Source organism: Cotesia typhae, unplaced genomic scaffold (genome assembly GCF_013202065.1).
Source record: "Cotesia typhae breed Kobodo isofemale line unplaced genomic scaffold, CoteBio_Ctyphae contig_20, whole genome shotgun sequence".
Taxonomy (NCBI): domain Eukaryota; kingdom Metazoa; phylum Arthropoda; class Insecta; order Hymenoptera; family Braconidae; genus Cotesia; species Cotesia typhae.
Window position 1 is genome coordinate 6,199,288 of NW_027423725.1, and position 21,670 is coordinate 6,220,957.

Here is a 21,670-nt window from a genome sequence, read left to right on the forward strand (position 1 = left end):
GTTTGTTATTTTTTATTGTTAATAAAACTGTACAGATTGTTAATTAAATTTTTATTATTTAGCGGCACCTTCCTCCACTCTCTCTACTCTAAGATTAAGATTTCTCAGCTCTGGACCGGTTCCAGGAACCGTGATTAATAATCCTGGTGGCGCCCTGGTAATTTTTATTGTTGTTAGTTTTGTTAGTTAAATTTAAAATTGATTAGGGGCCAGCCTGAGCAGGTAAAACTGTTACAGTATGTATGTATGTATGTATGTATTAGGGTGATTCAAAAAAAAAGAATATTTTCTTTTTCGTTTGGTACTCTGAAAAATAGGTTCCTAGACACCTCTAAGAAAGCCTCTCCAAGCATGAGTTCTTAATTGTAACGGGAAGGTCCTCCTTCTTACAGTTTTCTATTTTTTCTTATTATCAGATAGAAAAATTTATATCTCGCTTCCAACTACTTGAAAAAATATCTTGTTTCTTAGATTTTGTAGGAAATTGAATGCTCTACAAAAAGGTCTCTTACGATTTTTTCGTAAACCCAACCGTTTAAAAGATATTAACGGTTAAAGTTTGATTATTTTTGGGAAAATTTTTTATTTCTTATGAATTTTATAACTCAATGAAAAAAATCATTATGAATGATGAAACTCATAGTTTTGTAGGAAATTTACTGCTCTATAAAAATGGTCTCTTATGATTTTTCGATCAAGTTGAGCGTTTACGAGATATTCATCGTCAAACATCAATGCATATCAATTTTTCTAGTTTTTGATCAATAATTTGAAAAATTTCAATTTATTCTGTGAGTTTCAAGGAAATTTAGACAAATTTGAGTTTTTATTATAAAAGCAACTCCTATAGATGTTTTCTGTTCAAAAATTCATTTGAAAGTTTTTATTCTAATAATATTTTTTTAATTTTATCTTTAATAATTTAAAATCTTAATCGCGTTGTCATTTATTATTATGAAATTTGTTCAGTGCGTATTTTTAAATTGTTTTTCACAAAATATACATAAAATTTTCGTTCGAGGGGATTTTTGTTTTGAATTCCATTTTTCTTCTGTTTGTCTTCTGAAACTAACGCCATCTATGTTTTTTACTCTCAACTATCTTCAGTATCTACCCATTTAATACCGTATTTTCAGTGTTCCTAAAACTGATCATCTTGAATACGTAATAAAATAATTCATTTTAAATAAGTCTTATAATCATCACATAAATTTATTTATCATCAATTAACCTACAATGAATAAAGAAATACGTTTTATCGGAATACCTCTACAAAGAATTTCGGAACGTAAGTTACCAAAAGTGAAAGAGGTTATGCGTGTGTTTTTCTACCAACTTAAAATTTTAAAGTATTCAATCAAACAAAGTGCTAAAAATTCAGTTGACCAAGTTATTGAACTGTGGAGAAAAAATCAGATTCCAACTAGTGGAGCTCCTAATGCAGTCAAAAATTTCTTCGCTATCACAGTCAATGGTTAAAATTACAAAAAAATTTCGATAAAAAGAATTCAGCGCAAAACCAAAAGGAAATGAAATTTCAGACTGATCTTGAACAATTATTCGACATTGTGAGCGAAAAATCCTTAAAAGTGCTTGATGATAATATTAGAAAGTTGTATTTGGATCAAAAATTCGGTACCCATAAAGAGATTCTTTCTAATAATGTACCTGTATCAAACTTAACCACAACTATGATGGGAATAGATGAGAGTAGTAAGTATCTGAGATATTTAATTATTATAAAGTCAGGTAGTAGTGTAACTTTTCATAGATGACTAGATGACATTTGACTAGACAATTTTTGGAGTCCTTTCTTAATTATTTGTCATCAAAATGAATAAATTCTATACATTTTCTTCGTTTAATTTATAAAACAGATCTTATTCCAGACTTAGATCAACCGTCTACCAGTCATGCGATTGTTCCAAGTGAAAAATCAGAGTCGATCTCTACGTATATATTAAGTGGAGTTACAAATTTTGGATCTGATTCAGAGTATGAACCTCCAATTCCGACAAAACGAGCAAAACTTGATGTCTTAACTCCTGAAGTCATTTTTGGACTCGACCGAGCTAATGTCAGCAGTAGAAATGCGATGTTTATTATTGCTCCGGTTTTTACTAGCAGTAGGTATTAAAATTGAAGATACAACGCTCAGTTATAGTTCAATTCAACGAGCTCGTATGCTTCAAAGAGAAGACATTGCTAAAGGACTTAATGACAACTTTAAGACACACGATAAATACGTTGTGCATTGGGACGGAAAAATGCTGAATGACCTTGTTGGATCAAAATCTGTGGAACGGCTACCAGTTATTTTAACTGCATTTGGTACCGAACAATTACTTGGGGTTCCAAAAATGAATTCTGGGACGGCAGACAATCAAACATCAGCCATTTTATCGACATTGAGTGAATGGGGTATTACTAATTATGTTAAGGCGATGTGTTTTGACACGACGGCAGTTAATACAGGTAACTTATCAATGATAATTTAATCTAAAAAATATTTAATTATTAACGTTCTAGTTTAATTTTTATTGCTTACTGAATTTCACTTTTGAAATTATTGAGAATTATTTACTCATTTGGATTTTAAATATAATCTACAATTTGTTGAAAATATTAAATTTAACGATAGTTATCTATTTTCTTTATACAGGAATTCATAACGGTACATGTAAGGCAATTGAAAAGACTTTGGGAAGAGAGTTAATCTGGTTACCATGTCGTCACCACATTTTTGAGATCATATTGAGAAGTGCATTTGAAGTATATTGGCCTGTGTCATCTGGGCCAAACGTACCAATGTTCGGAAGATTTAAAAAATCATGGGATGAAATAAATAAAACTAATTATAAATCTGGAATTGAAGATACTGTTGTTGCTGATATCATTTTGGATAAAAAAATGAAATATCTAGTTTAATTGCACAATCCTTACAGGTATGATTTAACTGCGATTTTAAGAAAAAAATTTTCTTGTTTCTGACAAATTTTTAATTGTTTTTGATAGTTACTACAACCCCGAGATGACTATAAAGAATTGTTGGAATTGTCGTTGATTTTCCTTGGAGAAATGCCTCAAGAAGAAATTTTTTCAAACGTCTTGGTGCAATTCATCATGCTAGGTGGATGGCGAAGGCAATTTACAGTTTAAAAATGTTTCTATTCAGAAATGAATTTAAACTTTCTAATAAAGAATTGGACGGTCTTCGGCAAATTTGTATATTTATAGTTACACTGTATTTAAAAGCTTGGTTTTCATCAACTTCTGCAACAACTGCTGCTAATCATGACTTGCAGTTTTTGAAAAATTTATTCGAGTACAAAAATATCAATTCATTGATTTCTTCAGCAACTTGTGAAAAAATGATTTTGCATTTATGGTATTTAAGTGATGAACTTGCCATTTTATCATTATTTGACGATACCGTTTCATTGGAAGTAAAAAAATATTGTTGGAGCTGTTAATACTCGTAACGGTACAGATTCTAAAGCTAAAAATTTATAATTGATAAAAACGATTTGAATTCATTAACGCAAAAAGTCTGAGTGACTTTGTTTCTAAAAAGTCTTTAAATCTCTTTAAAATCTTTGATTTACCATATGACTTCCTTGATAAAGATATTGAATCGTGGCCTACTAATGACAGTTACATTGAAAATAAAGAATACTTTAACCAATTGAAAGTTGTTAATGATTCAGCAGAACGTGCTGTTGCATTAGTTAGTGAGTATAATCAATGCTTGACAAAAATGAAGAGCAATTCCAATACTTATTGCAAATTATCAAAGAACATCGAAAAAACTACCCAAACTGCAATAGAGGAAATTATTTACAGTAAAAGTGTACCGTTATGTTGAAAATATTGAAAATTATATGGCAGTTGATAATTAAATAAATAAATTCTTCGATAAAAAAGTGAAACACATGTGAAACACACTAAATTGAATTATATATTTAAAAAAATGCACTAATTTTTTGTTTTAATGTAATCAAACATGTCCAAGACTAAAAAAACTAATTAAAAAAATAGTTCATAACATATTTCTATTCATAGAAACTCAAATTTGTCTAAATTTCCTTGAAACTCACAGAATAAATTGAAATTTTTCGAATTATTGATCAAAAACTAGAAAAATTGATATGCATTGATGTTTGACGATGAATATCTCGTAAACGCTCAACTTGATCGAAAAATCATAAGAGACCATTTTTATAGAGCAGTAAATTTCCTACAAAACTATGAGTTTCATCATTCATAATGATTTTTTTTCATTGAGTTATAAAATTCATAAGAAATACAAAATTTTCCCAAAAATAATCAAACTTTAACCGTTAATATCTTTTAAACGGTTGGGTTTACGAAAAAATCGTAAGAGACCTTTTTTGTAGAGCATTCAATTTCCTACAAAATCTAAGGAATAAGATATTTTTTCAAGTAGTTGGAAGCGAGATATAAATTTTTCTATCTGATAATAAGAAAAAATAGAAAACTGTAAGAAGGAGGACCTTCCCGTTACAATTAAGAACTCATGCTTGGAGAGGATTTCTTAGAGGTGTCTAGGAACCTATTTTTCAGAGTACCAAACGAAAAAAAAAATATTCTTTTTTTTTGAATCACCCTAGTATGTATGTATGTATGTATGTATGTATGTATGTATATGCGTGCGCGCGCGCGCGTGTGTATGTGCGTGTGTGTGACTATGTGACTCGCTTATAACTTTTGAACGACTGAACCGATCGGAACGAACTAAACGGCGTTCTAAAGAGTTCCAAGAATCTAAAAAAAAATAAGAAAAAAATCATTTTTGAAAGTGGTTTTTTTGGAATATCTTTTAAACGGCTATATTGATCAACTTCAAAAACTAATCCGCCCTTAGCATAAAAAACCACGCCGATCGTCGCCAATCCGGTCGAAATCGGTTCATTCGTTCGAAAGATATCGTGAACGAAAGAAAATCGAAAAAAGTGTTTTTTGAGATAACTTCGTCATTTCGTCTCGGGTCGTTTTCGATGATATAGAATAATTTTAGAGCTTAAAAAATCGCGTCGATCGCCGCCAAAAACAAGGAAATCGGTTGATTTGTTCGAGAGATATCCTTGATAAAATATTTGGAAACAAGTGTTTTTTTAACATAACTCCGACATTTTTTTGAATAACTTTTAAACGGCTGCACTGATCGATTTCAAAAACTAATCAGCTATTAGCATGAAAAATTACGTCGATTGCCGTCAAGCCGGTCAAAATTGGTCAATTCGTTCAAGAAATATCATGAACAAAAAAAACCAAAAAAAGTGTTTTTTTTGGAATTACTCCAAATTTCCTAATTTTATCAATTCAAACTTGAAGATTCATCAGGAAACTAAAAAAATTGCGTCAAATTCTGCCAACCGCGTGAAAATCGGTTGATTTATTGAAAAGTAAGTGCGGTTTGAAAATTTAAAGAATATTGTTCTATGATACTTCTATCAGACTTTTAAGCTCGAAGAGCTCAAAATAACAAATAAATTGTATTTTTGAGCTCAAAGAGCACAAAAACATCATTAGTGCAGTTTTATGCACCTAGGCATGGAATTAGCGGGAAGTTGCACGGATGGCCTTCAGGGTCTACCGTATTCCTAATTTTTTTTTGTTAACTTGTTGTGCGTTTGTAAAACTGCCATCTGCCCTCGGCTTTGGCATAACTTAATAAATAACTCTAATTCTAATTTCTTCTTTTTTCTTAATCGCATTTAGGTGATGTTTTTTGAATGACGTTTGTGCTTACTTCGCAAATGGTTAACAAGTTTGTTATTTTTCACGTGTACCAAGTGTAAATAAGCAAATTCTTAATAAATAACAATTATTTTTTATTAATTTGTTTATTGAAAACAATTGAAACGTCAAAATTTTTCCATCGTAGCTGTATCCATTGAATTTTGATAATCATAATAAGACGAAATCTTGGCGAAGTCTGCCTGTGTATTTGACCATTCATTCTCATTTATTAATTGATGACCGTGTATGCAGTCAATGTTATGAGGAATTACTGAGACAGTATACCGAGGATTTAACTAAAGATACTGACAATGAATCAAATGAGAGTTTGGAAGCTGATGAAAATTCTAACGACGGAATGACTCATGTTGACGAATTACCAGATACTATTGCGTCAAGTATACATCTATAATGTTTCATTTATTTCAGTTTGTAACTTATTTGTTTTTCTAGCCCTATTTTCAAGTGGCCAGGAGTCACTTATTCAACGAAGTCCAAAAAAATAAGCCAAATTTGGAATTTTCTTATTTTCAATCGAAAAAAAAAAAAAAAGGAAAGAAAAGTCAGCACATAATGGGACTAGCGGGCTTAAATACTTTCTTAGTTGAAATTTTTATGAGACAACAAAATTCAGAATCAAAGTTTTCAGGCTTCGAAAAAATTACGGTTTCATCGAAAAAACTGAATTATTTCATATATCGTGTTTTTAGAAAATTTTTGGTCAAAAATAGATTTAAAAACAAAAATTTGGAAAAGAAAAAAGTGCCGAAAGGTCAATTTGTAAAAAAGTTATTGCATTAAAAAAAAAAAAAACGGTTTTTTTTTAATTCGTAAATTTTTTTGGGTAGCAAAATCTGAAAAAATTCAGAAAAATGTTTTTAGTAGGATATAAATAATACTAAAGTTTCAGCGAAATCGAAGGGGGTCGGGTCAGAACTTCGGGGATTTGGCATGAAATTCCCCTCATACAGTATAGATTCAATAAAACGTTCCTTATATATATATATATATATATATATATATATATATATATATATATATATATATATATATATATATATATATATATATATATATATATATATACGTTATTTTAACAACCAGAGTCTACTTACAATGAACGTCACTAGCGCCAACGTATTTTTGTTAATTTAAGCCGATATTTCGAGACCAAATATAATAGAAAATATAATTTAAGGATTAAAGATAAATATTTTGTGAGTTATGTGAGTGTTGATGCCGAGTAACGAAGTGCTATAGTTTTAGAGTGAATTTAGAAAATTAATGTTACATTTGAGATTTTAGAATTTTCAAGAGTAGAGTCAGTTTTTAGAGTCAAGTTTTGAAAAATATTGAGGTCAAGTCATTTAAGGTTTTATTGAATTATTTTGAGTTTTAAGTTCTGGATTTTTAGTTTTGGGTTTTGAGGTTGCAAAGGGCGTGGGTAAGTCAACGTCACCGTGGAGCGGGACAATAAGTCACCCGGTTTTGTTTGACATTAGATACCAGTCTAACCCTTTGAGACTGCCAGGTGGAATGCCTAAGTCTGGTTGAGATGCCAGCGCTCCGACATAGAAGAACATGACGACTGCATATGCGATCAATTTAAGTTTCCGGTTACGTTTTAGCTAGTTTTGATAATTTCTAGCGGATGAAAATTATCCACTTTTGTTTAATGTTACGTTTACGTTTTGAGTTTTTGGGTTACGATCCCAGCCGTAGTCAGTTCCTGGAGAGCATCCACCAAAGGAATATCCGTACTCAGAACCTCAATTGTTTGATTAATTGATTATAGAGATTTTAGTTTGTGAGTGAGTCACGTTTGATAGTCGAATTTTGGATTCCGAAAAGAACATTCGTGTTTGAGAGTTGCCGCTGATCACTTCAGGTGATCGGACGTGCGTACCGTTTCAGTTGCAGGTTAAGGTTTCAGTCTTTTTCGTTTTATTTTGGGCTCCAGATAAAAATACATAGTTATGAAGTTGTTTAAAATAAAATAAAAAGTTACTCAGCATCGACATTGCTTCTATCAGGTATGAGATCGCTTTATTTATTGTAATTTGAGCGTTAATAATTGAGTTCTTGGTCATGGGATATTAGATAGCCATTCTATAGAATACTTTTGTGTTGTAAATAATTTAGCGTACGTTGACGGATTTATTTGAGAATATTGTCCAAGTTGTTTAGATTCATTTATTTATTTGCGATTGATATGTTAAGATTTATTTATTTGTTGGTTTAATTTTATAAGAGTAAGAGTCTGTAACAGGACTACAGCGTTACCTAGTGTTCGCTGTACCGTTCCGATAATTTTGTCGTGAATTATGATCTAGTTTGATATTTAAGATAAAGCTTTTGGTTAAATAAATAAGGATTTTGTTAAGCATAAATGTTTGGTGTTGCGAACAAAATCATTGCAATCATGGATCCACTTTCTACTCGAATCACGCCCTCTCTCCATAAACCGGCACACTGAGCAACCCCGAGGTATCCCGTTGTCTTTCCGGTGTTTGGTTATTTGGTCTATATTTTGTTAAGTTTTTTGTGTTTCCGATTAAGTTTACGTTTATTGGCTAGTTTGATAATTTATAGCGAATAAAAAATTATCTAGTTTCATTTAAGTTCAAGTTACGTTTACGTTTTCGTTTAAGTTTTGGTTTGAGTTTGGCTAGTTTGATAATTCCTAACGAATAAAAATTATCTGATTACGTTTTCACTGGTTTGGTAATTTCAGTGATTAAAAATTACCTGGCGTCCTATATTCATTGAGACCAGAGACTGAAAATCGGGAAGATACCGAAGTATAATTCAGGATTTTAGTTAGAAGTAAGTTCCCGTATAACCCCGAGCAAATTTCGACCATAAATTGAAAATTTTGATTATAAATTGGCGTCTAACGTCAAGGTTGGGAAGCGGGGAACACTGTACCGATCGAACACCTGGATCAACTTCAAAAATCTGATTATAATATAAATAAGGATATACTTCTGTTCCATAAGTAACGAACGTCCTTAAAGCATCTGATAGAGAAAAAAATTCTGATACGAAAAATCTTCAGCCATTTTTCGATCAGACCCATAGATAATTAATTATTTATTAAAATCAGTAGCCAATCAGGTTGCGTGCTATAGCATCGAGGCAACTCGGCGATAAGTAGTCGGTGACTGCTAGAGTGAGACGCAAGAGGTACAGGGGTACTACTATGTAATTGTGCATGCGCGCGTGTGTGTGTGTGTGTTTGTGTGTGTGTGAGCATGTAAACCTCCTATAACTTTCGAACGGTTCGACCGATTTATTGCAGTTTGAATCTCCAAAAATAGTGTTTAATCAAACTTCTATTAGACTTTTGAGCTCGAAAAACTTAAAAGCATAAAAAAGCTATCTCTTTGAGCTCAAAATAACACATAAATTGTATTTTTGAGCTCTAAAATATCATAACAGTGCAATTTCGAGCTCTTAAGTATGGAATTAGCAGGAAGTTGCAGGGATAGCCTTTAGGGTTAACCGTTTTCCAGATTTTTTTAAATTTTGTCGTTTGAAGGGCTATAACTTTGAAACTAGGGGTTCTACAGTATTCGACTAAGAAGATATTCTTGTAGAAAATTTAATTTCCTGCCAAAACCATCAGAAGGTTTTTTGAAAAATAATTTTTTCAATATCGAAAAATCCACTTACAACAAAAAAAAATATTTCCTGTTATTTAAATGGAAGATCAAATTTTTTGATGAACTAAGCTGCTATTGGACTCGAACCCTTTATTCCAGCGGTATGAATTGTTATCTTCTATAAGCTACCAAATTTTTCAGTATAGCAGTAAAAAAAAATTCCCCTAAAAATGACACTCCCTAATATCCCACATATATCAATATATATTGTCATATAATATATACATACAGACATAGTGACAACATCGCGGGGTTTTTCAGGGAAGCTTTATGTGTCCTTAAAATGCCAAGATCCGATAAAAACTCGATTTTTGCAAAACAGAGTAAAACCAATAACGTTCCGATTTTTGAAAATCTTCTATTTTCTTAGCGAAAAGTTAAAAAAACTTTTTCAAATGTGGTTGTTAGGGTGGGTCAAATAAGTCGATTATTTTTTTTTACAAGTCACACAGAAAAATGGATTGTTAGACACCTTAAAAATTCTCACCAAGTATGAGCTCTCAATTTTAATTGAAAGATTCTTTACATCGTAGTTTTTGAGTACAAGTTAGTACCCTTGCGAGTAAGGGCTATGGTTTTTTATCTGTTATCAACATCATGCTTTAGTATTTTTTCCTTTACACGTCCCGATACCCATCGTTGGACCTTGAACTTTAAATATTGAAACAAACTCACAATGTGGTTAAATTTAATATGACAAATACTTATGGCGACAAGTACATACAATAATAATATAAAACAATAAACAGTTCAATAGCAACTTCTGAAATGAACATATGGTTAATACTTAAGTAATAATAACAATAATATAATAGACTATTTTGTGGGTATCCATATAAGTCTGTAGTCGTCTTAGATTGTAGATATTTACTTTAGAGCCAAATTAACTAGCACTGAGGGTGATAGTTCTAAAAATTTTATAATTGACAATTAAGATCTATAGAATTTGACGCTTTAAGTGTTCGGCGCAAATGTAGTCCTAAAATATAACGGATCTGCATATAACTATTTAGGCGTTTTCTTTAATAGTTGTAAATTTCAGATATAGCATTTTCCATAATAGTATTATATTTATCCAGATCTGGTAAAGAAATATTGACTTCAATAAACTGAACTTATTATTTTTTGTTTTAAAATTTCAAAATATTTTTCCCTGAAAAGTGACATGAATTTTTCAAACTATTTTATCACAAAATCTGATTTTGTTGTATAGATCCAATTATACCTAACAAGTTCATTGAAAGCTTCGAGGCACATTTGCTTGTCTTAAAATTTATGAACTGTTCGATTTTTTCCTTTCAATCTATAATTTCCGTTGAAAGAAACATTTTTTTTTTTTCAATTCAAACAACTTTTGAACGTATTGTACTTGGCACGAGCCTTGACAATAAAACTGATACTCCTTGAATTTTTTTATTCAATATGACTCATAAATATCATCAAAGAGTAACCGTGCTTAATACGAATAAAATATAAGTTCGAAAATCATTTTTTCAAATAAGCTATTGCTTACAGGTTGATTTTTCTGAGAAACCATCATTTTGGAAGGCATTAAAGCCTCCCGCTAAAGATAAATGTGGTGAACTTCTTTGTTCTCTTTGCTATCATCCTAGTAATTCTATTCTAACACTGACATTACTTAAAGCGAGAAATCTTAAAGCAAAAGACATTAACGGCAAATCTGGTAAGTTTATATTATGATTCTAAAATTTAGACATTATTATCTTGCAATTTTTTGTTTAATTTTCAGATCCTTACGTAAAAGTTTGGTTACAATTTGGTGACAAAAGGATTGAAAAGCGAAAAACACCGATTTTCAAATGTACTCTCAACCCCGTTTTTAACGAAGCATTTTCGTTTAATGTACCTTGGGAAAAGATAAGAGAATGTTCATTAGATGTGATGGTGATGGATTTCGATAATATTGGCCGAAACGAATTGATTGGCCGGATACAACTAGCAGGTATATTAATGTTAATCTATACATTTTTGCTACATAAAATTAGTATTCCATAGATGTGTATATATATTAATTTGGCACGTAGATAATTAATTATCAATTAAAATTACGTCCTCCTAGGAAAAAAGGTTTAGATCTGACCAGATATAATTATATCTGGTCAGATCTATTTATTTCTGATCAGATATGAGATCCGAGACATAATCAGATCTAGTCATATCTGATCAGATCTAAATAGATATAACTATATCTGAGTTGAAAAATTCATCAGACATAATTAGATCTAGTCATATCTGATCAGATTTAAACAGATATAATAATATCTGGATTGAAAAATACATTAGACATAAAAAGATTTTATTATATCTGGTCAGATATAACTATGATTGTTAAATATTAACAAATACTTATAAACTATTTTACTAAACATACTTTCCTCATAAATAGATATCTTATGAATGCTAAAAAATATTTATTAGAATTCAATAAATAACATAATTGTCTTCAAATAAATTAATTTGTTAATAGTTAATAAATCTTTCTATCAGCGTATATTGATAATTTATAATTTGCAAATTTGATAAAAAAAACTTTGTTCATTACGCATCGATCATGGACACGATTCACATTACTTGTAGTTATTACAAACTCTATCCACTAACACTTCAAGTAAGCTGCGTAGGTAAACAGGTAATGAATTATTCTCTCAAGTATTGGGTTCCAAGTTCGGTTCCCGCACGCGCCGTTTTTTTTTTTTTTTTTTTTTTTTTTTTTTTTTTAATGGAAATAATTCTAGATAATTACTAGCTGTTACCCGCCCGCTCCGCTGAGCACTTTATAGAATTGTATTTTTAGATCTAGACTTGAAATTCAATTGGAGTATTATTTTGACTTGCACAGGTTCCACATTCCATCAAATTGGCTTGTATCTTTTATCCATGTAGTTATTGTAGCTAATGTTCATTGTAACTTTCTTTGTGCAATCACTCTAACATTCTCGTAGCTTTCTTCCAAAAATGAATAGTAATTGACATAATAATTACCTAGCTCAAAGTGCAACGATTTTTAAAATATCCTCCGTGACATCGAGTTTTCATGAAAAATCATTAGTACACGTTTTTTATGAATTCTCTTAAAATTGTAACGGGTTAGTCGGCTCAGATTTGGCTCATTAATTAAATAATAAACAAAATTGAAATCTAAAATTATTAACAAAAGGGCGCCACCAAGATTTTTAATCACGGTTCCTGGAACCGGTCCAGAGCAGAGAGCTTATCTTACAGGGAGAGAGAGTGAGGAAGGTGATCTGAAATAAATAAATTTTTATTTAACAAATATAACCGGTATTTATTTACAACAAAAATTAGATAACAAGGTGCACATACTCACACTCACACACAAAATTTTCTTAATCCCGACAGTACCCTCTTACGGAGCGTCTATACTGCGGTTTCTAACTAAATCGCGCTGTCCACCGGACTCTCACGCTCTAAGATTTGGATCACTTTACCCACTTTACCCACACTAATCTTTACATACATATCCCACACTTCTTCACACACACACACACACACTGATTTACCGTATTTTATTTTTTTCGAATATTAAAAAGAAATTGACAAAAATTTACTTTTGCAAATTACTACATTGACTCAACTATTCAGTCATTAGCTAATAATTACGTTTACCGAATATTTTCAATTAACAAATTTAATCACTAAAATCCAAATTTAATCCGACTTATAATTTTGATTAAAAATTAGTCACGAGTTTAATTCTCAACATTTAAAATAATTCCATTTCTTGTAGAATTTTCAACAATTTTAATAAACGAATCTCGGACTTAATAAGCCACGTTGCTCAATAAGTTCTTAGGAATTTTTTCACGATGACGAAATAAAATTAACAAGATAAATTTTTCCAGAACTTAAATTCAATATAAAATTTCAAAATAATATAAAATTCCCTCGTGGAAGTTTCAGACTAGTTAATTAAAATTTAAATAATAAATAATTTTTCTTAGTTAATTAAAATTATAAATTTTTGGCCAGGTTCAATTCAACAAATTCTTAATGATTAATATTAAACAAAATACTTGCGCGCTCAAAACAGACGCCAATTTTTATGCTAGCGCGTGGTGACTTTTTGACCTTGGGTATACGTTAACTACAATTGTTGTTTCGATTGTACAATTCAACCGATGTTTCACTAGTCCGTGAGAAGACAATGGAATCTTCCCGAAGAATTTATTATTCGGTTTTTATTTAATAAATAAATTAGTTGTAAATGAACCGATTTTTCTGATGTTCGGAATTATTTCAATCAATAAATTTTACGGCAATAAGCACCATAAGGTCTTTGAGGAGTCCTCGGGTATAAACCCCCTTGAGGTACTCTCAACGAAACTAGCGAATAGAAAATTTCAATTAATCAATTATTGAACTATTAATGTTAATTATCGAGAAAAGTTAATTAAGTAAATTGATAAAATTGAGAAGTGGTTATATGAGCCGAGTATATGACTCCGCGGCTCATATATATGAAAAGTCTCAATACCTTATAAAATTTTGAATCGAAGAAGACTCCTCGGATCCAGTGGCTTCCTCCTTTGGACTTTTTTTTTTGGCTGGCACTCGTCTCGGTCACTCAACCACTTTTGCCGGGTGGACACATGGTTGCCCGCACGTAAACCCCTAAATACCCCCACTTAACCCTTCGTCACCCGCATCACTTTTTCATCCTTCGTCACTCGCGCAGTGAGCACTGCGCCGCCGTGTTAAATCAAGCGCGCTGTTGCCACATTTTTCAGATTGCTAAATCTACATAAAAAATAATCTAAATGAAATTTTTTTTAATAATTAATTTATCGAAATTAAAAAATAAATGATAGATTTTCTATTTTGTTTTTAATTTTTTTTGTTAGGAATTACTTCGTTTCCATTAAAATTAAATTTTTTTTAACACCAGTATTATTAAAAAAATAACGTTGTACGTTTTATTCAACACACTTGAGATCATTTATTTTTTTTCAATCTTAGAAAATATTATACTCTTATCAAATCTTTATATATTGAAATATTTTTTCTAATTATTTTATGATTAGAATTTTTGTTATGATTAGAATTTTGAATATTGCAATAAATATTACAAGAATGTCATATTATTTTTAGTAGTAGTTACTATATAAATCTTATTCTGTATATAAATAAATAAATAAATAATACTTTATTGCAATATTTAAAAATTAAAACTTGATATTAATCAAGATAAAATTAGACAAACATAAACTAACAGTTAAGTAAATACATGTAACATTGTCAATTATCACCAGTAATGACTAGTATCAATTTTCGAGTGTATTGTCCAGATTAAAGCATTGTTCGCATATTGCACGAGTATGTTCTCCACAAATTCGACTAGAACAGTGACAACAGACAGTTGATGTTTTACGATTCTTCTTACTTGGACAGAAAGCACATATTTTCCTACCGGATTCTAAATAATTATGACTCTGTAGTCTTAATACCAGCGCAATTAATTATTGAACTTCTCAACTCAGCACTTAGACTTGGAATCTTTAAGCGCCCTATCGTCCATGGCTTCATTAATTCTGTTGCTAAACATTTTAAATACTTTTTCCGTGGCATGGTATAATGAGTGTTTTCAGAGTAAATAATTTGTAAATTGATGCCTACAAGATCTAAGATGCCATAAAACAGGGTAAAGGGCCATCTGTTAAAACATCTAGCAACAGAGTAGCTTCCTCTCAACGTATCAACAGTATCAACACCTCCCTTTGTACGGTGATAAAAAGTTATGATTTCTGGTTTTTGTTGATCACCTGTATTTACATCAATAGTACCAGATTGATGCATAGATGATACTACAACGACACATTTGCCTTTTTTAGGAACGTAAGAAACTAACACTTTTCCTTCATTATACCCAATTAATGACGAGTTAACAGAACGTTTCTTGGGATTAACGAATTCAGGTGGTAGTTCTCTCTTATTTTTCTTAATAGTTGCAACAACTGTAGTACGATGTTCTTTCTGGAGTTCATCTATTACGCCAATGGAACTAAACCAATTGTCCATAGTGATATTTCGCCCAGTACCGAGAATTGACGCTGAGATACGTTTAACTACTGTCGCTGGTTTATTATCGATGAAAAACGGTCCTGGTTGCTGTTTTCCAGTATATATTTCAATCGCAGAAGTGTAGAAAGTATCAGAATCTACTAGTGCAAAAGCTTTTAGCCCATAAGATAGTGGTTTCATTGGTAAATATTGTTTAAATCCGCATTTACCTTTAAAGCCAAACATCATCTCGTCAATTGTAACGCAGTCACCTACACTGTACATATCTAAAAACTTCCGAGACATGTCATCTACCAATTCTCTAATTGGTGCGAGCTTATCACACGTCACTCTTTCTTTTCTAGTATTGCCGTCATCGAAACGAAGAGCTCTTTGGAGCATGCAGAATCGATTCTCGCTCATTACACTGCTAAAATAATTTGGGGCTAAACCATCCGTAGCCCAAATGTCATTAGTATCTGTATGTGATAGCTTCAAGCTTCCTGATAGATATAATAGCCCTAGAAAAGCTCTAATTTCTTCGTCATCTGTTAAAGGACAATCTCTTGGATGTGTAAAACTCTTTTGGAGTATTTCTAGTCTTTGATTCGTGAACAGTGTTATTTTTTAATAACAGAAGAATCAAAAAAAAGCTCCCAAGCTTCTCATGGTGATTTAGCATTCTTTGCTGGTCCTTTAACTCCAGCAACCTCAGACAAAATATTTTTTAGTAGAGTTTTTGATGCTGGTGGTTCTGTTATACTCCATATCGTTGTACGGTCTTTACCTAAATAAGATGATTCATTGGGTCCAGAGATGGCTTCAAGTGATTCGTTGTTATTGTCATCATCATACTTTTTATTATTGCCATTACCACCGGCAAAATTATCATCATCATCATCATCTTCATCCGGAGTAACATCACTGTCAGCGTTCTCAATTGATGATGGCAAAATTTCGTCATCTGAGAAATCATTTGAATTTTCCTCTCTAAAAACTAATGTTTCTTCTTTTTTTTCCTTGGCAGCTAACCACCTTGCCCGTTGTCTTGTCAACATTTCGATCTAAAATCAAAACAACTTAGTATTTGGTTGCTGTCATCATTTATCGATTTTTATTAAAGAATTCAAATAAGTATTCAATACTATTAATAATAATAACAATAAAAAAGATATCTAAATTTTTTTAAAAACAATTTTATTAAAAAAATCGCTTGCTTATAAAATTATTACGCAAATGAATTTTAATAAATTATTTATTGTTGACATTATTATTATTATTAGTATTGTTAATATTATTAATTCTATAATTATTAATAATGCTTCTATTGTTACTAGAATTTTTTCATTATTTTAACTCAAAATTAATTAAAAACAAAATAAAATTAATTTACCTGTTGTGGTCATAACCTCGAAATTCTGCTTGAATATTATAGACAAATTACATATAATATAAATATATATTTGTAAATATAATAATTAATATTTAAATAACATATTTTTGTTTGTGACAAAATACTTATTACGCGTAGAATTATTCTCAATTATTAATAAAAAATATATCTCTATTAAGAGAGAATACCAAAATGTCAAACCTAAATATTTATATGTCTATATCGTACAAGAGAATATTACCACACACAAGTTGGCAGCGCGCGGCGGACATTTACCGGTTACTAACTCGCACTGGGTGGCGCCGCTTTTCAATTTCTTTCGCATGAAAATATTTTTTTTTAACAAAATAATTTATTTCTTAGGAGCGGCTAATGCTATAAATTCTTTTAGAATGTCTAATTCAAGCATTCTAATTTTTTCGACGTCATCCGTCACCGTAATTATGAGAAAATTGCATAATTGTAAAAAAGGCGGCGCCGCGCTCATTAAGCGAGTGACGAAGGGTTAATGCTAAATAGGTCCCGAAGATCGAGACGCGTCAGTGCTGCGTCGAGTCATTACCTATATCCGGTGATTTATCGGTACAGGGTAAATTTACCCTGTTACAAAGTAAGTAAACAAATTTATTTTCCACATCTCAAGTGTTTAGAAAATGCATTCATTTTAATCTCTTACATTCCTGCGATTTCGTAATAAGAACAATTCATCGATTATGTAATCAGCAAAAATAAAATGTATGTAAAATTTTTGGTCCGTGGACTGAATAACTTCATGTAAAGTTAAATTTTGGAAACCTTACAATGAGTTTTTTGCCGTTGCCAAAGAGACGATTGTTGTTAGAAAATATAATTACTGAGAAAGAAAAATATTTGAATCCGTTGACCTTTTGAAGGACATCCCTGTAATTTCCTGTCTCTATTAAGATTCAATCGAATTCAATATCTATAGGAACTGCATTTAAAGAATATGAATTGTTTGATAATTATCACTCCCGCATTTTTATATGGGGGAGGAATTCCGTAAGATCCGATTCGAGATGATTTCTACCTTATAAATAAAAGGTTCCAACAAACCTTTAGGTCCAATAGATACTATTTTTTTGCAAATGCAATCTCTTATAGGGTTAGAATTCGAGGAAATTCATTCTTAGCTGAGCTTGACATTGAACAAAAAGATTCCTACCAAGTTTAGAGTCTGCCAAAGTTACAGTTTAAAAATTAAAATTTTAGATTTCAACATCAACCTCTGCAATCCCTATCGGAAGTAGAATTTTTTTAGATCCGTTTTGAGATAATCTCATGACAAATAAAAGATTCCTACCTAATTTCGAGTCTGTAGAACTTACAGTTTGGAAATTGAAATTTGAAAATCTAATACCCACCCCCGCAATCGCTATCGGAAGTAGAATTTATTAAAATCCGTATTGAGATGATCTCTACATGACAAATAAAAGATCCTTACCAAATTTGCAGCTTTTTAAAACTATATTTTGAAAATTAAGATTTTGTATTGTTAACACTCACCCTTGCAATCTTTACTGGAGGTAATTCGGTGTAAAATCCGTTCTTAGATCATTTATGTATCATATGTAGATGACTCTTATTAAATTTGGAGTCTATCGGAGCTATAGCTTGGAAAATTTTCATAGTTAATACGTACCTCCGCGGCCCTCTGTGGAGTGAGATATCGTAAAATTCGTTTGTATATCATTTCTATATTTCTCACAGAAAATTCCTACCCGATTTGGAGTCAATAAGAGCTATAATTTGAAAACGGAAATTTTTCATTGTTAACGCCTCCGCGACCCCCTTTGTAGGTGGAATTTCATAAAGTCCGTTTTTAGCTGATCTTTACTCGGCGAAAGAAATATTCCTGCAAAATTTAAAGTCTTGGGTCTTATAGTTCCAGAGATTCGGTGATGAGTGATTATTTCTATAGAAAGTCTCTTATATATGTATAGATACAAATTTTTTTTTCAATTTTTAACGCCCTCGCACAGCCCTCTGGGGGTAAAATATCATAAAATTAGTTCGTAGTAAATTCAAACATGCCAAAAGAAATATTCTGGCCAAGTTTCAGAGTTCCAAAAGCTATAGATTGGAAAAAACAATTTTTTTTTAATATTTAATGCCCCCGCACAGCTTTTTGAGGGTGAAACATCATAAAATTAGTTCTTAATAAACTCAAAGATGCTAAAAAAAATATTTTAGTCAAGTTTTAGAGTTGTAAAAGCTATAGATTAAAGGATAAAGATTTTTTTTAATTTTCAACGCCCCCGCACAGCCCTCTGGGAGTGGAATATCGTAAAATTATTTTTTAGTAAATTCAAACATGCCAAAAATAATATCTTAAGTTTCACTCCTATAAGATCTGTAGTTTTAAAATATGCATTTTTTTTAATTAACGCCCCCGCGACCCCTTTTGGGGGTGGAATTTTGTAAAATCTGTTCTTAGCAACGGTAACCATGGCAACGGTAACCATGGCAACAGTAACCATTGCAACGGTAACCATGGCAACGGTTAATTAGCGTGGGTGGTGAGTTCTATAATTGATGGGCGCCACTTGATGGGTTTCTTAGATTGGCGAATTAAAATGACATTTTCTAAAAAAAAAAAAGAGAGATATATAGGAAAGGGGAAAGAAGGCACGGGAAGGGAGAGGAAGAATGGGAGGGAGGAGAGGGGGCAGCATACGTGATGGTAGACGAAAAATTCATTATAGCTAGGAATTGCGTAAAATCCGTTCTTAGTGAGCGTCTACATCACGAATGGAGTAAGTATGCTAAATTTCAAGTCAATCGGGCGAATAGTTTCGGAGATCTCGGGATGAATGAGTGAGTGATATTTCGCTTATATATATAGATAGATATAGGGCCATTTTTCGTATATAATTATGTACGGGTATATATAATTATATAGAATCTTTTTTACCTGGGTAATTTGAAGATCTGAACAGATCTGGTCAGATCTGATGATATTTGGCCAGATTTCGTCAGATAGAGACAATTTAAAGATTTGTTAAAGATATGCTAAGGCAGATCTGGCAAGGTCTGATTATATACGGCCAGATCTAATCCGTTTTTCCCGGGCTTTTATGGGTTAGAGAAAGAAAGAGCGCCAGTATCCAGTAAAATGCGTTTCAAAGGAAGATGTTTGTACATGTGAATATGTAAGTGAATTGACTTTCGGTGTGGCGCTCGAGGCGACAAGACGCCCCTGCTTGTGACTCTCAGATAAAATCAATTGACACTTATAAAAGATCTAAATAGAAATCGTCTTACATGAAATAAAGAGCTTAGATAAGCTATTAAATAATTTAAGTTTACAAAACGAGTATATGTTTCATTGAAACTAAAGAAAACAATGAATAGTACAGTAAGTGAAATTTTGGAGGTTAGATTGTAAAAAGTTTTACAACATGGGTGGTAAAGGAAGAGGCGGTTATAAACACTACACAAGGCCTTGAAAAATACATAAACAAATAAGGATCGGCATCACAGATAGATTTGTCATCTTTGCTTGAGAAATTGGACTTCTTATCACAAGAAGTTCTGAAAATTAAAAAACAAAACGTCAGCACGAGAGAAGTTCTTGAAGAGGTACGTGAAATGAAAAAAGATATGACCCAGATGAAGGAGGACTGGGTTGAAAAGAAAGAGCAACTGCAACTAGAAATTAAAATCCTCAAAGACAATGAGGGAAGAAGAGAAAAACATGAAAAAAAATTAGGAAAACGGTTGACCCTGAAGGCCATCCCTGCAGTTTCCCGCTACTTTCGTGATTAAACGCTCGAAATTGCACTTATTATGTTTTTGAGCTCTTCGAACTAAAAAATCTAATTTTCGTGTAGTTTTGAGCTCTCCGAGCTCAAAAGTTTGATAGGAGTTTAATAAATCACTATTTTTTTAATTTTCAAACCGCAATAACTTCTGAATAAATGCACTGATGTTCACGCGGTTAGCGGCATTCGACGCAGTTTTTCAAATTCTATGATATATATATATATATATATATATATATATATATATATATATATATATATATTAGGGTGGGACAAAAAAATCAACTATTTTTTTTTTACAATTAATACGGAAAAATGGGTTACTAGGCACCTTAAAAAAATTCTCACCAAATATGAACTCTTAATTTTAATAGGAAGATCCTCCGCGTCGCAGTTTTTCATTTTTTTCTCAGTCCAATAGAAAAAAATTCATTCCTCATCATTAATTGGTCGTACAGAAAAAATTTTTATAAGAATTTTGTAGGAAATTTAATGCTCTACAAAGAAGGTATCTTATGTTTTTTCCGTAAACCTCACCATTTCACTAATATTGAAGATTTAAGAGTGATTATTTTAAGTCAAATGTCACTTTTGTTTATGAATTTTATAACTCGGCAAGAAATGGCTATTATTGAATGGGCAATAGAAATTTTTGTAGCAAATTAACTGCTCTATAAAAATGGTATCTTATGTTTTGGCGATTAAATTAATCGTTCAAAGATGTTCATCATCAAACTATCATGTATATCGATTTTAAGAGTTTTTGATTAAATAATCGAAAAATTTCAATTTAATCTATCAGTTTTGAGAAAATTTACACGAAAAAAATTTTTTTTCATCAACTGAGAAACTTCAAAATGTTTTTCAAGCTTTTTTTTTATGTGTAAGTATTTTTATCTACATTTAAAAAAATAAATTGTACATTATTTATCGCTTAGTTAATCATTTATCAATAAAAAAAGCAAAGTTTTCATTATAAATATATTATGATTTCAGTTTTAGAGAAAAAAATGTCCAATTAGTTATAA

The 21,670-nt window shown here is 31.2% G+C and overlaps 2 protein-coding genes across 4 annotated transcripts in view; both read left to right on the forward strand.

Annotated features, from left to right (window-relative positions):
• Syt7 (Synaptotagmin 7) overlaps window positions 1-21,670 on the forward strand; it is a 335,513-nt gene that overhangs the window by 237,466 nt on the left and 76,377 nt on the right. For all 3 annotated transcript variants that reach the window (XM_074259521.1, XM_074259520.1, XM_074259522.1), the window contains 2 exons: window positions 10,944-11,112; window positions 11,179-11,391. In XM_074259521.1, the coding sequence (XP_074115622.1) occupies window positions 10,944-11,112; window positions 11,179-11,391 (382 nt within the window). The remainder of the gene's footprint in view (window positions 1-10,943; window positions 11,113-11,178; window positions 11,392-21,670) is intronic.
• LOC141538245 (uncharacterized) lies at window positions 1,063-2,928 on the forward strand. The gene is made up of 2 exons (XM_074259624.1): window positions 1,063-2,475; window positions 2,663-2,928. The coding sequence occupies exons 1-2, from the start codon at window positions 2,076-2,078 to the stop codon at window positions 2,926-2,928; spliced, it is 666 nt and encodes a 221-aa protein (XP_074115725.1). The 5' UTR covers window positions 1,063-2,075.